The sequence below is a fragment of the Rhyacophila brunnea genome, unplaced genomic scaffold (assembly GCF_057557595.1).
Source record: "Rhyacophila brunnea isolate RB1 unplaced genomic scaffold, BYU_Rbru_1.0 scaffold_2, whole genome shotgun sequence".
In the NCBI taxonomy this organism is placed as follows: domain Eukaryota; kingdom Metazoa; phylum Arthropoda; class Insecta; order Trichoptera; family Rhyacophilidae; genus Rhyacophila; species Rhyacophila brunnea.
The window spans coordinates 57,061,414-57,084,159 of NW_028232859.1; the positions used below are offsets into that span (position 1 = coordinate 57,061,414).

General features: G+C 32.6%; 2 protein-coding genes across 2 annotated transcripts; both read left to right on the forward strand.

Annotated features, from left to right (window-relative positions):
* The first annotated feature begins 2,904 nt into the window (after positions 1-2,904).
* LOC147072572 (myrosinase 1-like) lies at positions 2,905-11,019 on the forward strand. Its single transcript, XM_085946369.1, has 7 exons — positions 2,905-3,061; positions 3,169-3,272; positions 4,768-5,343; positions 6,509-6,603; positions 7,654-7,959; positions 8,601-8,842; positions 10,666-11,019. Exons 1-7 carry the CDS (start codon positions 3,024-3,026, stop codon positions 10,796-10,798), a joined length of 1,494 nt encoding a protein of 497 aa, XP_085802495.1. The 5' UTR covers positions 2,905-3,023; the 3' UTR covers positions 10,799-11,019.
* A 243-nt stretch (positions 11,020-11,262) lies between these two features.
* On the forward strand, positions 11,263-20,223 carry LOC147072573 (myrosinase 1-like). Its single transcript, XM_085947334.1, has 7 exons — positions 11,263-11,285; positions 11,484-11,587; positions 12,957-13,535; positions 13,724-13,818; positions 14,750-15,055; positions 16,519-16,760; positions 19,987-20,223. The coding sequence occupies exons 1-7, from the start codon at positions 11,263-11,265 to the stop codon at positions 20,111-20,113; spliced, it is 1,476 nt and encodes a 491-aa protein (XP_085803460.1). The 3' UTR covers positions 20,114-20,223.
* The last annotated feature ends 2,523 nt before the right edge of the window (positions 20,224-22,746 follow it).

Consider the following 22,746-nt stretch of genomic DNA (forward strand, 5'->3'; position numbering starts at 1 on the left):
GAGAAAAACATATCTGAGGTAAGAGGTTACATCTATTCACGGCTCATTACCATGTCTAACTACTGGCATTTATTCTAGAAATGTCTATTACTACTGTCATTTTTGTGTACAATGTACGGCAAAATTATTATAAACGCCCCTGCGCGCCTATTTTAATTAATCATGCCTGCGTAACCGTCGAATTATTGCAGTTTGCTCTCGGAACCCATATTTCTCGGACAATACTGCTATGTCATCCCTTCGAGAAGAAATTAACCGACCAATAGCGAGCTTTACTCACATTATTCGGTTTTGACCGTACGGCAAAATATCGAACGGCGACATTCTTTTAGTGGCGTGAAGAATAGCAAGGCCTTTTTCACATTACTCGGTGACGGTTAAAAACCGAAACGGCGCCGTATATTGTCACTGCATTGCACGCCGGCCGGACGGTCACAGATGACTAAACACAAACTGAGCCAGTGACGGAAAAAAACCGTGCATACACCGTATAGTGAGAAAAGAGCGTGAACTTGTTGACAATTCGGATTTTGACCGTTCGATTTTTTTCCGTACGGCCAAAACCGTATAATGTGAAAGGATTATTAATTATTTATTGTTTGTCACCAAAAACCGTTCTAATCAGAACACCATGCACGATTGGTTAATTAACGCTCGGCGGCTAGCACGCTCACGTCGCGAGTTTTGTTTATAGGTACTGTGAGTTCTTTTAATACCGCGGCATGATACACGATCTAACCTGTTGAGTCCTCAGTTTAATTTCTAAATTCACTGAAATTTTCATGTAGGTATCTAATTAATTCCTTAAAAGCTCTACTTTCATAACTGCTTCTAGCTTTTGCTAACTTTTTCTAAACAAAGCTTTTATTTCGTTCAAAGCTAAATTTCACAACATTTATTTTTATATCTTGATAATTTTACTAGTGAGATTATGCAAAGAAGTTTCAATTAATTTTACGTTTTCATAAAAGTTAATGCCCTTTTTTAAATTCTCAAGTTACTTTTATTTTATAAACAGTTACTTAACTATATTACTTATTAAGTTAGAATTTTGCAAAAATTTATTTTCAAATAAAATCATTTCTTTAAACTATTTACCATTTTACATTACCAACCTTTCTATTACCTATCCCTTTCTTCGTGGTGGAGGGTCATAAGTATCTCCTTCTGCTGGTCTTTACAGTATTATAGTTTTACAGTTTCCATATTTGATTTTACTTAAATGTTAATTCATTAATCGTCATATGTTTTATTGTTTTCATCTCATTCGTAATTCTTTCGGGTCTAGCCCATGGGTTAAGCGCGCCCTTAGTTGAGCGAACAGAAAGAAACAGTCTATGAGGCTTATCTACTTCTATTAAACATGAATCTGACATAAAATTCTTCGGTCACCTCGACCTATAAAGGGGGTCTCCATAACCTCGACAATTCGTGGCGGTATCACAACAATAATATTACTTTGAAATCCGATAACATCTGAAATACAAAGCGATGACACAACAATCCAGGTACACAAAATACAGTTTGAAAACGGTGGACGAATGATACAAGGGCGATAATTGGAGCAAAACATGAAGATGCATTGTAGCACATACGTCACAACCATGAAATTTGCATTTATTTCCTACATAATATTTTTTGGTATGTAAATAGCCGTCTGATAATATTTCAATTGTGGCAATTTGGATTGAATTGGCTTATACGCAGTTTGGTCAAAAAGTTCCCAGATTCTTTTATATTTTTCAAAAAAAAATATGTACTTGTACATAAATATTGATATGATTCCCCACAAAGTAGTCCCTATCGACATATTGCGATAAATACTGTTTTGTTTTTTCATGGCAGCTTTTCAAATATTTCCACCATGTTACTACGGTTTAATTCATTTCTAACATATTTGTTTCATCATTTTAAAAATTTAAAAAAATCACCAAAGACACCAAAATTCATCTTATTATTGCCTGTCAAATACCAATTGGAGGTGAAGATATAATGCTGAGCTCTACGGGCTGTACGAAGATTGCAGCGCAGTTCAATCAATTAAGATTGGGAGACTGCGATGGCTAGGTCATGTGCACCGTATGAATGACAATGAACCGGCAAAGAGAGTGATTTCCAGCAATCCGTAAGACGTAAGCAGACGTAAAAGAAGAGGGAGGCCAAAAATTCGCTGGTTGGATGGAGCTGCCAGTGACTACCGTATTCTGGGGGTACCGCATTGGAAAGCGGCTACAATGGATAGGAACAGGTGGAGGGAGCTGTTGGAGGAGGCCAGGACCCACACCGGGTTGTCGCGCCCCTGATGATGATGATTGCCTGGCAAATACAAACTACGGATTCAAATTGGCAGAACATTGACACAATGTGTATATTGATATACGTAATTTGAAAACACCTCAGATATAAAAAATCTTCTAAGAAAAATTCATTTTGAAAAAATACGACATCTAGCGGGACTCGAAAGCAGTGGACTCGTACCAATATGCTTTACCAATAATTGAACCATGTGGGTCCCACCTAATTACGAAAAAATTGTTGAGTTCGAGTACTGCTGAGTGTCGTATTTTTTCAAAAAGATTTTTCTAGTACATATATATCGGAACTGAAATGTTGTCAAACTAAGTATATTCAATATAAGAAAAAAATAATAAAAAAAATAGTTTATTACATAATAGGTACATGTTAGATATGTGTGGTTACCAATATTAGAAATAAAATCGGATAGGTACGTCATATAGCGCACGGGATATAATAAAAGTCGTGGAACTTTTTGATCACACCGCATAAATTGCCATGCAGAAGATTGTGTGATGACAAGGAAACATGGTTTATTGCATCAAAATTATAATAAAACTGTATTTACTCTGTGCGAGATAAAATGAAATCCGCTTAATAAAATTATTCATATAAGATTGTTATACTAGTATAATACATACCTTATCTTGTTTTACTTAATATTCCTAATAGGTTACATTGACTAGTTTTTCAGTTATTCTAGCACGACATATTATAAAAAATAAGCAATGCAACTGAGAGTTATATTGTGCATATTTTTCGCGGGGTAAGTACCATTTTGAATTAAATTAATTGCTGGGTTTTGCTAAAATTTATTGACATTTTGATGACATCGACGGCAAAATTAAATTTCTTTTTGTTTTTACTTCTCAGAATAAATTCTTGGAGTGTTGCTTTGCAACGCAAGTTTCCTAAAGACTTCAGATTTGGAGCCGCTTCAAGTTCTTATCAAGTCGAAGGTGGATGGAACGCTGATGGTATTTCTTTTTTCTTCATTATATATTTAAAGCGAATAAAAGCGAAGATACATGGGCCTGTGCTCCACTAATTGTCAGAAACTAATGGGGTTTGACCACAGAGTATGCATATTTAAAAAAATCTAATCTGTGAAAGTGGATTATGGTATAATCGCACAGCGTGTATCGCATGGTTTAATCATGAATTGTAAAATAGAAATGTGCGGTTAAAAGCGATTCCATATGAAATCGATTGTTGGTCGATGAAATTAAAAATACAATTTTAAGAGATTTTTCTGAGAACTAATGAAATATTATAACTTAGTTTTAAAGGGATTATTTTTATTTTCAAGTATTGTATCAGATGATAGATTAAATATATATTTTTGAAACAAAAACGACAGGATCCTCAATTTTTTTACAATGAAATTATAAGATCTGATTTTATATATAAAAAAAATGATCTACTGTGGCTTTTACTGATACTATCAAAATTAGTAAGTATATTATTAATACCTACTTATAAGTGATATATTATGTTGTTTGAGACATAAATAACCTTGGTATAACGATTTAAAAAAATAATCGAAATCAAAACCTTTGATTGTTTTAGTGATATTATAGAATCTAATCGAATATTATGAAATACGATTTCCATGGCTATTCATAAAAAATATTTTATAAAAAATAGATGGGTGGAAAGTCTTATATACATATATGAAAAATTGTGGTGGTCACGATCCTCGTCCATGAGGGAACGACGAAGAAGAAGATGGATTATATATATTCTTTGCGATTTGTTTATAACTGCAATCGAATAATTGAATAATCAAATATGGCTACTGCAACGTGGCTGATAGCCTCTAGTTGAGTCGTCAAAAATCACAAAAACAATTGTCACTCATACCTACAATGCCAATATTTTTTTTTTCATCACATTTACTGACATGAAACGGTGACGACAAGTAGGTACCCCGATTTCTAATGAAATTACATGTACTTTAAGTACACAATACTCGTATCTACATCATCAAATCCAGCCACTACGCTAAATGGGTAGATGATATTCGTGTCCGGAAACTTGTACGTATGCAGTTCGCCGTATCACACTTTACCGTGAAATGTTGTATCGGAAATATATGGCCATATATTCAAGACCGTCAAACCTCTTTAGGTGGTATAGTACTGACACACAATAAATTCATGTCTAAATGAAACGTGGTTCTTGTCGGTTTACACTTTACAGGAAGTCAGCAGCAAACAAATTTTGAAAATAGCCGATATACTGAATTAATTGTTAGGTTAGATTAGGTTAGGTTTTCATGTAACCGATGATATTCAATGACCAATGTGCCTCGAGGTGTATGACTCTACGGATTGAAATAGATATCCAGATCCTGGAATTATTTATTGATATTGGATGTGGTCAAAGCCCAAGCCGTACTATTTATTTGTATAAATATTGTCTTAATAATTTTATAATATTAGTATTTTTAATTACAACTATATGTTATAGGAAAGGGTGAAAATATTTGGGATCACATAACTCACAAGATACCAGAGTTTATAGACGATAATACAAATGGTGATATTGCCTGCGACTCGAATCATCTTTATAATAGTGACATTGAGATGCTCAAAGAACTCGGCGTAGACTTTTATCGCTTTTCTATATCCTGGGGTCGAATACTACCCAGCGGTTTTAGTAACAAAATAAATCAGGCCGGTGTTAATTATTATAACACATTAATTGACGAACTTCTGGCAAATGATATCACCCCAGTAGTGACACTATACCACTGGGACTTGCCGCAATATCTGCAAGAGCTCGGTGGTTGGACCAACCCTCTTATGGTGAACTATTTTGAAGACTATGCGAGGGTAGCTTTTACAATGTTTGGTGACAGGATAAAGGACTGGCTGACGTTCAATGAAATCGAGCTAATTTGTATCGACGGATACGGAAGGGATACTATGGCGCCGGCTGTGAAAATGGCGGGAATAGCAGACTATATGTGCGTACATACGACTATTCTTTCACACGCCAGGGTATATCATTTATACGACAAGGAGTTTAAACCACATCAAAATGGTGAGATGCTTTCCGTAAATCATTATTCTCAATAATAGGTAATAAGATTATTCGGTACAGTTCGGTTATGAGGAATACAGCGGAAAACACATTTTGAAAATAGCCGATATACTGAATTATTTGTTAGGTTAACCTAACCAAACCTAACCTAACCTTACCTAACCCAACCTAGCCTAAACTAACCCAAACTAACAAATAATCCAGTATATCGGGTATTTTCAAAATGTATGTTACTCGTATGTACGCTGTATTCTTCATAACCGTACTGTACCGATTATTCAGTTATTTACATTTTTAACAATAATGCTTCAAATAAATTATCAACACGTTATGAGATATAACAATCGCGGTATTTTTTTATTGGCAAGGAATAAATAAAAAAAATTGATGGATTAAATCAATATTACTGCCAAAACTTGATCTAAATCATGTCATGGAGTAATTATTGCAATTTGAAGTCTGACATGCCTCTTAAAATCGGGCATAATGCTAATTTCTTTGTGCTTTATGTGCATGTTCTATCTATCGGATGGCAGTGATTGTTTTCTATCATACATATTTATATATAGAAAGATAATTTGTTGTTAACTTTAAATACCTAAACTATCGACTTGCCAACTTTTGGCAGCAACCCCACAATATATTATATTCTTTTTAACACCACAGTAGGCCATATTGACAGTAGTTTGTCAAGCAATAGAAAAGAAACAATCACAAACACCCAGGCTTTGAGAAAATTACATGAATATATCGTCACTGTTCTGGTAGAAGACACTAATTCGAAAAATTGACATATTGAGTTAGTTATACCAAAATTTTCCTTATTTAAAACTTTACCGTCTGGAAACCTTTTTAATAAATAAACAGTCTTTATTTTAAAGTCATCCTTTTTACGATTACTTAATAAACTCACATGATAGACCATTTCAAACATTTTAACAATTTCAAAGTCAAATTACTCAAAACTAGTATTCTCCAGTTAGTGTGTTCTGCCAGAACAGAGACGATATTATTGTGACCTTACCAAGATCAAACTCGGGGCTTCCGGATGAATCGCCTGCGACTTTTGGCAGCAACAATGCAGAAAATAATAGAAAAATGGACAGGAGAGGTATTAAACTACAGATCCTACGGCTGAATTAATTGTGTATTAATTTGATAACAGGAAGAATTTCACTAACTTTGAACGCGATTTGGTACGAGCCTGCTGATAATAGCCCGAAAAATACGGCCGCAGCTCTCAAAGCCAACGAATTTCAGGTCAGCCAAGAATATAATGTTACAAAACAACTCAGTGCGGGTCATAGCCTCCTATCAGCTCCACCCCCCTACCCTATCAGCTAAATAATTATGTATTGAATAACCATTACTATCAGTGAACAAGTATCTTCCATATATCTGCACTTGCCGCTCTGGCATTCTTGTTGATACGGTCCACCCGCCACAATCTGGGTCTACCAGTTGACCTCCGACTTTCGGTCTGGTATCAAGGATTCCCTTCAGCGGTTGTGGTCTATCCACTCTTGATACGTAGCCCAAGGTTTTGTCCTATAGATTATTCTTCTCCTTCTAGTGTGGGCCTATATACCATAGGTAGCACGTTTCTCTCGAATTAATTTTGGCATTAGCTTGGCTAAGTTCACGTATTTTTTGTTATATATGTATATATAATATATTAGTTTGTATTTATATCAACAAAAAAAAATCTTAATCTATAAGTACCTACTCATTCTGTTTCATACTTTACACTTCTATCAGTGATTTATAAGTATCTTTGATCGGCTGTTATTTCTTAAATGGAAATAATTAGCTAATCCATTCATTTTTCTTCAGGTATTTCATAAAAGCAAATATATATATATATATATATATATATATATATATTATGCATAATGAGTAGTTACACAATATTACATATTAGCTTCAACCATGTGGAACACATTTGAATACACAGAAACCTTTTGATGTTTGGTCGAGCTATAAATATCTCAAGTTTAAGTGGTAATAATGTTAATTTTGACTTCTTAATTTTTCAAGGAGCCTTCGTCTTTAACCATCATAAAGTGGTCATTGCCAAACAACGTGATATATATTTTCATTGTCGCTTCTACACTGACGTGTAGGATCATTTATTATACCTAAGCGAACTAAGGATGCTCCAAGTGATCAGCAATGCAGCGATTAATTATTATAATTGTTTACCTATTAAGCATTTTGCGTACCAGAGTTTGGTTTTACTACTGTATTATGTTTGTAATCTTTTGTTATATCCTGTTTTTTTAAAAACGTAATTCTATTATAATATTCTAGTTGGGGCTTTATGCTAACCCGATCTTTTCAAAGGAAGGAGACTATCCTCAGATAATCAAGGATGCAATCGCCAAGCGAAGTCAAGAGCAAGGCTTCAGCAGATCTCGATTGCCCAGCTTTACCAAAGATGAAGTGGAATTTATTCGTGGAACTTATGACTTCTTCGGACTGAACCACTACACCACAATGATGGCCAGAGTGGCATCTAAGAACTTGGGGCATGAAAAACCATCGTTCGATGATGATTTAAATATTGATATTTACGCCGATAATCACTGGACAAGAGCAAAAAGCGACTGGCTATATGTATGTAAAGATTCTTTCGATATATTTTTTTTTTATTTAATCAGCAATCTCATTGTGTTTATCTATCTGCTCAGATCTTATCTATCCACAGCTACATGTATTATTTTATATTAGTTTATAATGTTTAAATACGCTGAACATTAAATAAATAGTATTTTTTTTTATTGGTAGATATAATTATATTTATAATTGCAATGTTTAGACATGTTTTTTTTATTATATGCAATGAAATAATGCTATGACCGAGTAGCTAACATTCATTTCTCGTAAAAAAAAAATTGAGAAACCTCTTTGTAAGGCAGCTGATTCACGCCGGATTGTTGAGCCAATTGAAAAAAACCTAATAAGAATAATTTCTTTTATTTTGTTAACTGTCAATTCATGGTGGAACTGCATTGTATTGTTGTTTTTATTTAATAAAACGCAATTTTTTTGTAGTTCTTATTCCACTTTTAATCAATAAATAGTTGAAAATGTCCCTCTGAGGCGGACGAAACCGGTCCTAATCTATTGATTAAAAGTGGAATAAGTACTACGAAAAATGCGTTTTATTAAATAAAAACAACGAGTAATACGAATATAAACAGCTGCAAAACATAGCGATTTTGAATAATTCATGAACACATATTTACGGCTTTTAGGTTGTTCCGTGGGGTTTCAGAAGACTACTCAACTGGGTGAAAGATACTTATGACAATCCAGAAATAATAGTATTTGAAAGCGGATTTTCCGACTCACCTGGTACTCTAAATGATACGGGAAGGGTAGACTATTACTGGGGCTATTTGAATGCTTTACTAGATGCCATTGATGATGGTTGTAATGTGACTGCGTACACTGCTTGGAGCTTGATGGACAATTTTGAGTGGAAAAGAGGACTCACGTATGTACCAAATTTCAAAATACTTAAACTACAAATAAATCTTCCTATGGCAGTGATATACAAATTTATTAGTACGGTCAAAAAGGGTAGGGTCGTGAAAAAATGTTAAATACCAATTATTACACGCAACGATTCAAGTACCATTTTTTTTATCTCGACTCTGATTTTATATAATATGTTTCTACTATTAAAAAAATAAGTAAACCAAATGCCATCTTAGTGCAGACTAAACGATCGAAACACATAACACTGCCAAAAGTTGGTAAGTCTCAAAATCATGTTATGGAGTAGGTAATTCCAATTTGATGTTTGACATGCCCTCTAGAATCAGGCATAATGCTAATTTCATTGTGCTTTATGTGCTAGGTACCTATATATCGGATGACCTTGATTTCTTTTTCTAGCATATATATTTATATATAGGTACATAATCCGTCGTTAACTCTAAATACCTAAATTATTGGGTTACATGTAAATTGTATATAAAATATTTCACCGTGGCACAGTTCGCCGTGAGCTTTCTTATCGGAAAGAGATGACCGTATACTATATTAGATTCAATATGAACAATTCAATTTTAAAAGCTGATTTTGGCAAAATTCATGAATTCAAGAATGAAAACCTAATCAAACCTAATGACACGACCCAAAACAACAATTAATCCAGTATATCGGCTATTTTCAAAAAAAAATTGATGCTGGCCTCCTGTAAAGTGTAAACCGACAAGAACCGTGTTTTATTTAGACATGAATTTGATGTCAGTACTATACGACCCAAAGAGTTTGGACGGTCTTTAATAAACGGCCATATATTTCCGACACAACATTTCACGGTGAAGTGTGATACGGCGAACTGCATGTGTACAAGAAATTATTGACTTACCAACTCTTGGCAGCAACTCGACGATTTTTTTTTTAGTCCATCGCAAAAAAATTATACACATGATTTGTGCACATATAAAGTAATTGAATGTATGAACTAATATATTATTTTTATTTCGAATTATTTTTGTATTAACTTTGAACAATGAATAAAGTAATTATTGAATCAAACGTCAAACTGGTTGACAGAGCACGCTAGACGCGAGACTGACATTTCGCTGATTTGTCAGTTTTACGATTTACATGTCCTCACTGCCAATATAAATTTGTAATATAAATTATTCTAAATATAAAAATTCGAAATGATATTTTACGATTAGGTCCGATGATCGGTGCCAGTCGTTGGTCCACCCGTGTAATTTGTACTTAACAGATCAGCGTTCTAAATAGACAATTTTACGAACCGGAGCGCTCGATAATTTTCCGAAAATATTACCATATTTATGTAATAATTTTATAAAAGTATTATATAAAAATAGTGTATGTATTCTTTTTTTTGTTATATACCTGTCAAGATTAGACAGTTTAACGGGCCAGTTTTGTGTCATGCAAGATTTGGGCATAATCAGCAAGGTCTGATGACAATAATTGAGGTTTACATCACGTCATAAATATTATATTTTAATATGATTCCAATAAGTTTCGTGTAAACCTTAAAAATTATATTTAAATATGTAAATAATTATATTACTTTTTAATAATTTACGAATTATTGGAATGCAACTTTTATTTTTCCACGAGACGGAGCGATAATCTCGAGGATTTTACGAACAGGAGCTGCGCTCCGGTGCGTTCCAGTCCATTTCGAGCGCTGTAACAGATAAACATAATACATACATATATAAACATCTTATTTTCTATAATAATATGTCGGTACCTACATGAACAAATTTTACTGTTTTATTCAAACCGACTAATAATATATTTTGTGTTTCTTTCCAGTCAACGTTTCGGCTTATACCACGTAGATTTCACTTCTCCAAAAAGAACTAGAACTCCCAAAGCATCAGCGAAATTTTACAGCGAGATTATTAAACACAGAATGATTAGTGATGTTGTCGATAATACATCGTAACTCTACTACACTTTAATCCAATAATATAATAATATATTACATAATTAAAATGAAACAAGTATTGTCAAAATTACATATTATTCAATGGAAAACCTGCAAACATGTTTTCATTTTTTTATCATTATAAAAAGCGATCGAACTAGGTTTAATTTTTTTGCATTTAATTAATAACATAATTTTGTATTATATTTTTTGCGAAAAAAATACATACTTTGGATCATAATCGGGAGTTTTATTAAATAAATATAATAAATAATTAATAAAATTAAATAAATATAATATAATAAATTATAATGTAATTTACTCAACGTCACTTAACATCTTACTGTCAATGAACCTTAGAAAACTTATTATAATGCATTAAGGCATTAATATAAGATTTTATTTTTTACTGTGTTCAAGATTTTTTTATATAAAAATGTTACCTACATATCATTTTTATCCTGTTCTACTTGATGTTTCTAATGAGTAACAGTGATTCTGTAAAGTAAGAAATACAAATAAATTATGCTTAGATTGGGAATTATGTTATGCATATTTTTCGAAATGTAAGTACCTACCCAATTTATTTTCTTTATTTTGATACCATAGTCTGCATAACATTTATTATTATACAAAACATTTAAGATTTGTTTGTACTAAACTTAACCGTTTATGTTAAAAATTACCTCTGTTTACCCCTCAGAATAAGTCTTGGTAGCGATGCTTTGCTACGAAAATTTCCCAAAGAGTTAAGATTTGGTGCCGCATCAGCCTCGTATCAAGTCGAAGGTGGATGGAATGAAGATGGTAATTTCTTTTCATTAATAATTAATCTTAATTTTTCTTTTCGTCTAACTAATGCATTGGTAAAATCTTTTTTGAGCAATATATTTAATAAATTTCCGAGGCTGATTTTAAAGATTGAAGGATTTTCTCTGAATGACGGTTAAACTTAGTCGATTATTACATATCAATGGTGTTTGAGCATAAAGTATTTAGTACAGTCTATGACGATGAAAAATATAGCGGTCATGCTACAGTATTCATGATAAGTCATATTTAATAAAGTATTGATATGTCTTTTAGAGTGAAAGATCTTAGTTTAATTTATCTCTTACCTTTAATTATCATTTTGCGTCAATAGATTTACTATGAAGGACAATAAATTACCTGTCGTCGATCCAGGGCTCGAAATGGATATTTTTTCGAAAATTTAAATATATTTTTCTTATTTTGTGAATATTATTATTATACAAAAATAATTACAAGATAAAAAAAACTTTTTTATATACGACGTTTTTAAATTTTCTGTTGAATCAAATAAACTTAACAATTCTATGTATTAATAATTTAGGACAAATAAGGCAATTATCAACAAATCATTTTTTTGCTATTTTGCAACAAACAAATACAGAATACTAAAATGTCATTTTGATTTCCATAGTAACTCACGTATATATTAATAATTTAGTTGCTAGGACCACCCACTTAGCAACCAATAATAGTGGATTGGATTACGGATTTCTTCCTAAATAACTTTTCATACAAAATAGAATTGACTGAAAATGAATTCAATTCTACTTAAAGATGGCTAAAAGTATTAAAAGAATGCATTGGCATCGTGTTCTGATATATTCTAAAAGTTTCAAATGTCTAACTAGTCGAGAAGTTAGTTAAAAATCGATTGCAAAATTTGTACTGGATAAAAAACTAGCGGACAAACAAGAATACGGCCTAAAAAAAACGTTTTAATAAATAAATAATATATAAAAGTCAGTGAATTTATTTGCTGTGTAATAATTTACAAACCGGAATGCATTATTTTTTTGCACGAGGTAATCTCAGAGATTTCAAGAACTCGAACTGCGTTCCGGTCCATTTCGAACCCCCCCCCCCCCTCCCGTTAATACCTGGTCACTGCAGCTTGACTAGAGTGAGACTATTATCAGTCCCCTAAGCTTGGAAATACATCCAAACTCCTACATTATCTAACATCACCAGTGAGTTTTAACCATCATACAATGCCTCAAAATTTAAAAATAGTTTGTACGTATTAGATTATTACAAATGCGTGGCATTTCTTCAGGATCTGTAATACCTATGCTACACAATAATAGTGTGTGAAGTAAAAATTATTAATAATGATATAAACAGTATTATTATGTATATTTTTCAGGGAAAGGTGAAAATATTTGGGATCACATAACTCACACAAGACCAGATTACGTAGATGAGAAAGCAAATGGTGATATCGCCTGCGATTCGTACCATCTCTATAAAAGAGATATTGAGATGATGAAAGAACTTGGTTTAGACTTTTATCGGTTTTCTATATCCTGGAGTCGAATACTTCCCAGTGGTTTTAGTAACAAAATAAATCAGGCCGGTGTCAATTATTATGACAACTTAATCGATGAACTCTTGACAAATGATATTACCCCGATAGTGACGTTATTTCACTTCGACTTGCCGCAAAATCTGCAAGAGCTCGGCGGTTGGACCAACCCTCTCATGGTCAACTATTTTGAAGACTATGCTAGGGTCGCTTTTGAAATGTTTGGTGACAGGGTAAAGGATTGGCTGACGTTCAATGAGCCTGAACTAATTTGTCTCGGCGGATACGGAAATAGTGTTTTAGCGCCGGCTTTGAAAATGGCGGGAATCGGAGACTATTTATGCGCGCATACAGTCATTCTTTCGCATGCTAGGGTTTATCATTTGTATCATCAGGAGTTTAAACTACCACATCAAAATGGTAAGATCCTTTTCTTAATTTATGATTCAAAATAATGTATTGATATTTGCGCAATAGTATTCTGTTATATGAAAATATAATTTATAAGTATATAGGATATTATGCAGCTATTATATGTCACATAAACTTTAGGTTACAATTTGATTGTTTAAAGTAATTACTTAAATAGTATACACATTTGATATCAGGAAAAATTTCACTGACGTTGAGTGCACTTTGGTACGAGGCTGGCGACAATGCATCGGAAAATGTGGCTGCAGCTATCAAAGTCATCGAATTTCAGGTCAGTGAAAAATAATTAATTGTTAATGTCTTAATTCTTTAAATGCAAATTATTTCATGATTGTTTATTAAATGTCTATACCTAATGCTACCAATTACTGAGGCTTGCGTGCTACCACCCTGATCGTTGGGTCAAATGTTCAAATCCCGCTAGCTGTGTGAAATTGTCGCGCTATTTTCAATACACTGATATTAAATAACTATTAGGCCCATCATTAGGCCCATTTTTCTCTTTCCATTAATTCAACACACACACTGTCAAAAATCCAGTGTCATACTACCACATGACCAGAGGCTGTTGGTGTTTAAGCCTAACGGGCGCACTACTGCTTATAGAGATATAATTTTTTTAACATTCATTTCGACGCACTGGCCTCTATGCAAATTAACCTTGCGGTTAAAACGTCCAACTTTTGTGACAGTTCAATTTTTTTTAACCCGAATTCGAACGCGGTAGGGTCTTTTTTCGTATAATATCTATTATAAAAAGGTGCCTATATACCTTCAACAAGCACCCTTCGCCACTGCTTAACATTCTATAACAAAGATAATATCTACTATGCTATGCAATTTAGTTATGTCTTAATAAACATATTAATTATGTATTAAGTATACAATAAATATAATATCAACGCAAAAAGAACTTTTATTTTTACTTTTGTTTTTATTAGCCTAGAATGACGGGGTTTTAGATAATCAAAGAAACTCGCAGCAGTGGTTGGACGTTACTGCTTTGTTTTGTACCGTTGATATGTGATTTAGAATTACTTACTTATTATTGTTACCCATCACCTTAAAACTTCTGAATTCACTGATTTAATCAATAAAATATAAGCATCTATGAGTAGAATTAATAATGGATATATATTCTTAATCATATAATTCGCAAAAACTTCCCAAACAACACTGATCTATTGATTTTGATATCTCAGGTGGGATGGTATGCCAATCCAATCTTCTCAAAAGAAGGAAACTATCCTCGTGTGATGAGGGAGGCAATCGCCAATCGAAGTCAAGAGCAAGGCTACAGTAGATCTCGACTACCAAGTTTTACCAAAGAAGAAGTGGAATTTATTCGAGGGACTTATGACTTCTTTGGACTGAACCACTACACCACAAGAATGGCCAGAGTGCCATCAAAAAACTTAGGATATGAACAACCATCAATTGGTGATGATCTAAACGTTGATATTTACCCTGATAAAAATTGGACAAGAGCAAAAAGTGAATGGTTATACGTAAGGGTGTTTTCAAATATCTTACTTGAGATTTTTTTTTGATGAAATTTATCGCTGTATTTATTTTATACCTATTCTCTGCTCTGACCTAAAACATATGGAGTTTATGACGTTAGTATATTTTTATACCTATATATATATCTATAATATTAATAGTGCAAGTCCAGGTTAGACCACGTGCACGAGGCCTTTAGTTACCGGTTGCAATTAATAATGTATCTCCTTCACAAAGCTGTTAACTGTATACGGCAGTATAAATTGTTAACTTTAAACAACTTTTTTATAATCTCATTTTTCTAGTAAGTCAGAATTATTACAGTTGTAATAGTCAAACTGCTTAGGTAATTAATCATTTGATTACATTGTTCTTACCTGACGATTAGAACAATCGTTAATATATTTTTTCAAATTTAAAATAATAGCTTGTTTAGTTAACATACAGAATTACCGCTTTTTTACCTAACAATGTTGTTTTGTAGTACACGCCCCATGATACAAATAACCTTTAGTTTAATGTGATTTCTTGTATACTTCGAAATTGAATAATTAGATCGATTTTACCACGTTTTTCTTAGCTCGTATTATTGTTTGTCCGGTGGTTGTTTATTCAGTACAAATCTTGCAATCGATTTTTAACTAACTTCCCGACTAGCTAGACATTTGAAACTTTTAGAATATATCAGAACACAATGCATTCTTTTAATACTTTTAGCCATCTTTAAGTAGAATTGAATTCATTTTCAGTTAATTCTGTTTTGTATGAAAAGTAATTTCGGAAGAAATCCGTAATCCAATCCACTATTATTGGTTGCTAAAGGGGTGGTCCTAGCAACTAAATTATTAACATATACGTGCGTTACTATGGAAATCAAAATGACGTTTCAGTATTCTATATTTGTTTGTTTGTTGCAAAATAGCAAAAAAATGATTTGTTGACATTTATTTGCCTTATTTGTCGTAAATTATTAACACATAAAATTGTCAAGTTTATATGATTCAACAGAAAATTTAAAAACGTGGTAAGTATATTATAAAAAGTTATTTTATCTTGTAATTATTTCATAATAATTTTACGATTCTATTGCACGAAAAATTCAATTTTCTCTCCAATTCAATTTTTGTGATGGCTGAAATCATCTAAGACGCTAGGTCCCTTAATCCATGTCCTTTAGTCCGAAATCGGGCCTGCTTGGAATACATAACGTTTATTTGCTGCGATGTAGCTATATTTTTCTATGTTTAGGCATAATCAGATAATATACTTATTTAATGTGGGAATAAAATAGTGAGGTCACAATATCACAATACATCTATTATCTATGTGATTTAATAGCCTGGGTGTTTCTATGAATATTTTACTGCTACCACAAAAAATATAAAAGCTTGCGATCGAGAGCTTATATGTATGAAATCCACACTACGAAAAATACTTATTATGAAAAATACTTTGATACTATTTTTAGGTTGTTCCATGGGGTTTCAGCAAGCTACTCAACTGGGTAAAAGACACTTATGACAATCCAGAAATAATGATTTTTGAGAACGGGTTTTCTGACACCCCTGGTACGCTGAATGACACAGGAAGAGTTGACTACTATCGAGGGTATTTAAATGCATTACTGGATGCCATTGACGATGGCTGTAATGTGACAACATACGCTACTTGGAGTTTGATGGATAGTTTCGAATGGACAAAAGGATACACGTATGTAAAGTTTTAAAATATACTTACCATCTATTTATTGGATCATCGAAAATTAAGAATTTTTCGAAAAATCATTTTGTCACCTTGCAGAGAACTTATTAAGCCACTTGTAAGTTCTATTTTTATTAAAAACTATGGAGTACCCGGCATGCGTTGCAATGCCACACAAAGAAAGCAAGTGTTTTTGTTTTAATTCTGTTTATTGAAGTGCTTATGGATACACAATATTGTTTGTTTTTCCGTCTTTTGCGTACACGTTTCAACGGGTGAGTAGGCCACATACAGCTGTCCATGTGAGAATCATGGATTTTCCAAATTTGGTATAGGAACGCATACGAATAGAAAAAGATAGGATGGAAGAAGAAGAATATTGTTATACGCGGGTGTGCGCACAACAACTGACGAAAGTTTCATCGCAATCGGATGAATGGTATAGGAACGCATACGGGACACACAGATAAACATTAATTCTTTTATATATATTATAGAAGATAGATTAATATTACCTATTTATTTATTACTACATATATTAATACAAGTGAAAATCATCTGATCTAATTTAATGCGAGGTAATCAGTCGAGGAGGCGTATCAGTGCAGTAAAAAGGTGAAAAAGGAAAACCAACATTTTCATCACTTTCGTGGAAGAAACGTGCTGATAACAAATCCAGCTGTCTCAACTACTCGTGGTGGGTCGTGCATCGATTTGATCTTCGCTCGCCACATCGACAAAATTCATTCTAAAAATTACATTAATAACTTATTTCAGCTATCATAAACCCATATTGACCATTACTTCTAACAATTATGTGTAGCAAATACTTACGCACCAACATGACTATTATACGAGTTCATAACCATATCGTAACCATACGGATAAAAGAAGATAGAATGAAGAAGAAGAAGAAGATGGTTTTTCTAATTGAGAAACCTTTGCAGGTGTGCACACAACAACTCACCAAAGTTTCATCGCAATCAGATGAATGGTATAGGAACGCATACGGGACACACAGATAAACATTAATTCTTTTATATATATTATAGAAGATAGATTAATATTACCTATTTATTTATTACTACATATATTAATACAAGTGAAAATCATCTGATCTAATTTAATGCGAGGTAATCAGTCGAGGAGGCGTATCAGTGCAGTAAAAAGGTGAAAAAGGAAAACCAACATTTTCATCACTTTCGTGGAAGAAACGTGCTGATAACAAATCCAGCTGTCTCAACTACTCGTGGTGGGTCGTGCATCGATTTGATCTTCGCTCGCCACATCGACAAAATTCATTCTAAAAATTACATTAAAAACTTATTTCAGCTATCATAAACCCATATTGACCATTACTTCTAACAATTATGTGTAGCAAATACTTACGCACCAACATTACTATTATACGAGTTCATACATTTTAATTTTCATAAAAGTGCAATTGTTTGAATCCTTTGGATTCGGTTACTTTGACATAAATAAATTTTCTTTCGAATCTGGACAACCATTCAGAGACTCTGTAGGCAAAGCATGTATCCATGTTTAATAATTTTAGCCGTCAAGATTTAAGTAACCATCATCTGAGGGGCCCAGGAGGGCGAAGCCCCCCGCGAGGTGCAAAGCGCCGAGTTTTCTATCTAGATAACAGCTGTCATCTATATACATTTTTTCAAAAGATATTTTCTAGTAGGTATATATCTGAGGTGTTTTCACATTATGTATAGGTATTCAATATGAATATAATATAATATGATTACTTGTGTAAGTCCACGTTAGGTTGTGCTTTTTGAATACCTACTTTATTTCAAATATGCACCTACAGTTGAAAATACAACACTGGCTCTACAGTGGATGTTGGCTTCTTACAAAGAGATTTTTAAGATTTTTAATATGTCATTTCTGTCAGCCATTCGCTTAAGGGGGTACATGCTCAGCGTACGTCAAAATGGAGCTTTTATGCTACCTAACCGAATTTTCAAAAAACGGTACATGTTCAAACACGCGCGTTACTATGATCTTACTCCCTACTTCATTTATCGTTTGTCAATTTATGTCTACGGCCGTATGTTGTAGCTTAGCCACTGGGGAATGCCAATAGAAATGGCGTATTTCAAAAAAATACTACCTTATCCTTAGGTCAATAATTATTATAAAGCAAACATTATTCGTAGAATGTTTATCACACTTTGAATGGTAAAAGACATAGCTTATAATAAGTATCTTTAAATGTGTAAATCTTGCCCATTTTTTGATTAATGAAATGCCTAATTCTTGTCAAATTTGGGATCACAGAGATTATCAATATAATTTTTTATTGTAAATGTTTTACTATAATACTGTCGACATAAATTTTACTAATGGTTTTATAAATGCTTTTAAAAATTAATAAATATAAAAAATCTTAACACCACTTCACATGGACATACTGAAATATGACTATATTCTAAAACATTAGAGCGAGAGGTTGAAAAGAATACCATTTTATGTAATAAAAATACTTTATGCAGTCATCAAATGTTTAAAATAAATATAAAGGATAATAAGGCTTCAAAAATATGTTAAATAGATAAATAGATTATCTACACCGTTTAAGGAATGTCTAGGATCATGCTTTGAAAATAGCATAAAAGCTCCATTTTGACGTACGCTGAGCATGTGGGCCGTTAATATCTTGTTTTTTTTAGTTACCACAGGGTGATACAACCCGTGACAGGAAGTTTCGTATTCGGACAGTTTACCACTCGTCCAATGAGGAAGTCACTCGTTATTAATCTTTTAACTGAGCATCTTTTTAATCTTTTATATCGTATAAAAATACATTTCTTTTGAAAACATCTCATGCATATACACACTAGAAAAAATCATTTTGTAGAAAAAAATACGACACCCGACGGGACTTGAACCTGTATCTGCTGGATTCGGGCCAGTGTGCTTTTACAATTAAGCTACCGGAATCTTATTGGATCATGACAATTATTTTAACTAGTAGTAGTACTAAAGTAAAGTAATCCAGGAGATACAGGTTCAAGTCCCATCGGGTGTCATATTTTTTCTACAAAATGATTTTTTTTTGAATGTTTATGCATGAGATGTTTTCAAATGATGTATATTCAGTATATAGAATTTTACATTCTGAAATCTTGTGTCTTATCCGTTAAATAAAAGAAAACTCAAATTATTTACAAGATTTTAAATTACTACAATACTAAAAAAAAAATCTGTTTCTTTCTAGTGAACGATTCGGTTTATACCATGTAGATTTCACTTCTCCAAAAAGAACTAGAACTCCTAAAGCATCGGCTAAATTTTACAAGGAGATTATTAAAAAAAGAGTAATCGAAGCCATCTACGATGTCTAAAGATGAACTAGGGGTGCACGAGCGGAATATCGGAATGTCTATAACTAATAACAATTCTACAATGTGATTATTGAAAACAGACCGATAAATAATGGCGATGATGTCTACAATATCAATGACATAATAAACAATCCACTTATCTATGATAATCTTTAAATCGATAATAACATGGTTAATTAATTAAAAAATATTGGCAAACAATATATTATTATTTTATTTATATTTCGAAATTTCCTGTTTTTTCCTTCTCTTACCTACCTTAAAAAACGTCTTAATCTTAATCATAATAAACTAGCAATATATAAAATGTATACTAACGTGGCCATCGGTGGTTCTGTGAGAACCAAGCAGTGTCAGCTGAATCCATGACATACGAATCGCTATCATATAATATTATTCATTTAATAATTTATTTTATTAGTTTTAGGTACTCTGCAACTTCTTTATAATACATTTTCACACAATCAAATTATAACTTAGTAAGTAGGGATTGCAATACCGGTAAGTATTCCAAAACTGATATCCCAGTATTTTTCGATACCGAAATACCGGTTTTAAAAATCAGACAATACCGATATAATATTCGGTATTGAAAGTGGATATACAATTATAAATTAATATAAAAGGTTTAACAGGATTGTAATTTTTTTGTCGGGTTATGCCTGTCTGCTTTATTTCAGTTGACCTTCGACTTTGGTGAGCAGTAAAGACTTGTGCAGATTTGCAAATCTATACATTTAGAGCGGAATGCACAATCTAAGATTTCGTTCCTAAGGATAAGTCGCCGATAAGCATGACTTAACTATAGACAATCCTGAGTATAGAGTTAAGGAATCCTTAACCATAGACTACTTTTGTTATGAACACGCCCCCTTCTGTATTACTATTTACCACTGACAGCTGCTGTCAAAATAAATTCGCATGTCTATAACACAGTCCATACACTAGAATTATTTTAACAATGTATCTCAATATGGATATTGATAGTGTTAATTCGTTTGGCATGTACTTGCAGAATATTATTTTATTTTTATACGCCAGCCCGCAGAAATACAAAATACCAGATGAAGAATGACACTTGATGCTAGTGTTACCATGTTAAAAAAAATCTTGTGGTGCCTGTGGAATCACGTATAATGACAACGGAAACATAAGAGTATTATAATTAAATATTAATATGTATTTATAGTTATTGCATTTATAAAATGCAGTTGTCATATTTTTGTCATCGTTTAATAATTATAAAATAATTTACTTAATTTACCTAACGAGAATTTTTAAATATGGTATTATTTTCAATAAAAATGATCTTAACTTAAGGACAGTGTCTCTGCATAGTGTTTTCTGCTAAGGAAATTTTAGTTATGACAAATTTTTCTGCATTCCGCTCTTACATTGTAGGCAGGTACATACTGCGGGTCTTAGACTCATGTCTATTTTTAGATGTATCTAAAATTCCACTTAAATACCTACTGTTCGTTTGTATAATCATTAGTAACAATATCATCCCTAGAGGCGAATTTATAATTTTACTTCTTATGGAATAAATTGAAAGAAGTTGCTAAGTTTAGTGTAAAAAGTGCCATAAAACAAAATGTGGAATTACCAGTGGGCACGTAGACGTCTAAGAACACTTCATAAAATAAATTTCTTGAAAGATCATTCGAAGAAGAAAGTCCCAATGGTTCAACTACATAATACATACATCAACATCTCTACTATATCTTACATTTACCTATTTTAAAAGTTACATAATATATCTACTTAATTAGATATTTTTGCTATAAAATATTACGTACTTAATATTTTAAAGAGACTTTTATATATATTTATTGGTTTCTGTTTTTTATATTTTTCACGAATAGTGGTATTAATACCGGTATTCAATTATTGGAAATACCGAAATACCGGTATTGGTGTTGCAATCTCTATTAGTAAGCACTTTGTTTACCTCAGCGAGATTTATTAAATGTTTATTATATTCAAAATGAATTTTCTTACCAAGTGTCTGATATACTGAGGTAAGAATTTTTCCATCGTAATGGGTTCAATAAAAGGCTATCGCGAGAGAACAATCAGTTTCTTCTTAATATTTACTCGATAAACTCACTCCACCTTGTATCTTGCTAGAAAACTCAGTACATCGGAAAATAATATCTACCTCTCTGTTATAGTGTACAATTGTATAACTGTATCCCTGTACCTGACAATCTGTCAAGTAAACTCGCCATCTCCGTCAGCAACTACCAGCCACGTCAGTTCATCTCTTCCTCAAACCATCATCATCAAATAGTAACCAAACTAATAATAAAATTAATATTTAAAAAAAAAAAAACTAATATAAAGAGTGTCTCTCATTTTGTTCCGCTACACATTTCTCTATAATAATCGCCAAAAATAATTTCAGTTTGACATATCGACTGCTTAATCTGCAAACCGGCCAACTGCTCGTTTGACCAAACATGAGATTTTGATGGTATTTTGTTACAAAGCATGTTTTCTATGCTCACACAAAATTACCCAACTCTACAGCTGACACGTTTTTGTCAATGCTCGCGTTTAGAGCATATACAGTGGCGAGTCGGAAATGGCAGTTGTCTAGACTCTAGAGATCTTAAAAGTTCGTATCTTTC

Coding starts and splice junctions, on each gene's coding strand:
- LOC147072573 (XM_085947334.1), top strand. CDS start 11,263: ATGAGTAACAGTGATTCTGTAAA. Junction 13,819..14,749: donor TCAAAGTCATCGAATTTCAG/GTCAGTGAAAAA, acceptor TTGATATCTCAG/GTGGGATGGTATGCCAATCC. Junction 16,761..19,986: donor GAATGGACAAAAGGATACAC/GTATGTAAAGTT, acceptor GTTTCTTTCTAG/TGAACGATTCGGTTTATACC.
- LOC147072572 (XM_085946369.1), top strand. CDS start 3,024: ATGCAACTGAGAGTTATATTGTGCATATTTTTCGCGGG. Junction 3,273..4,767: donor AGGTGGATGGAACGCTGATG/GTATTTCTTTTT, acceptor TATATGTTATAG/GAAAGGGTGAAAATATTTGG. Junction 7,960..8,600: donor CAAAAAGCGACTGGCTATAT/GTATGTAAAGAT, acceptor TACGGCTTTTAG/GTTGTTCCGTGGGGTTTCAG.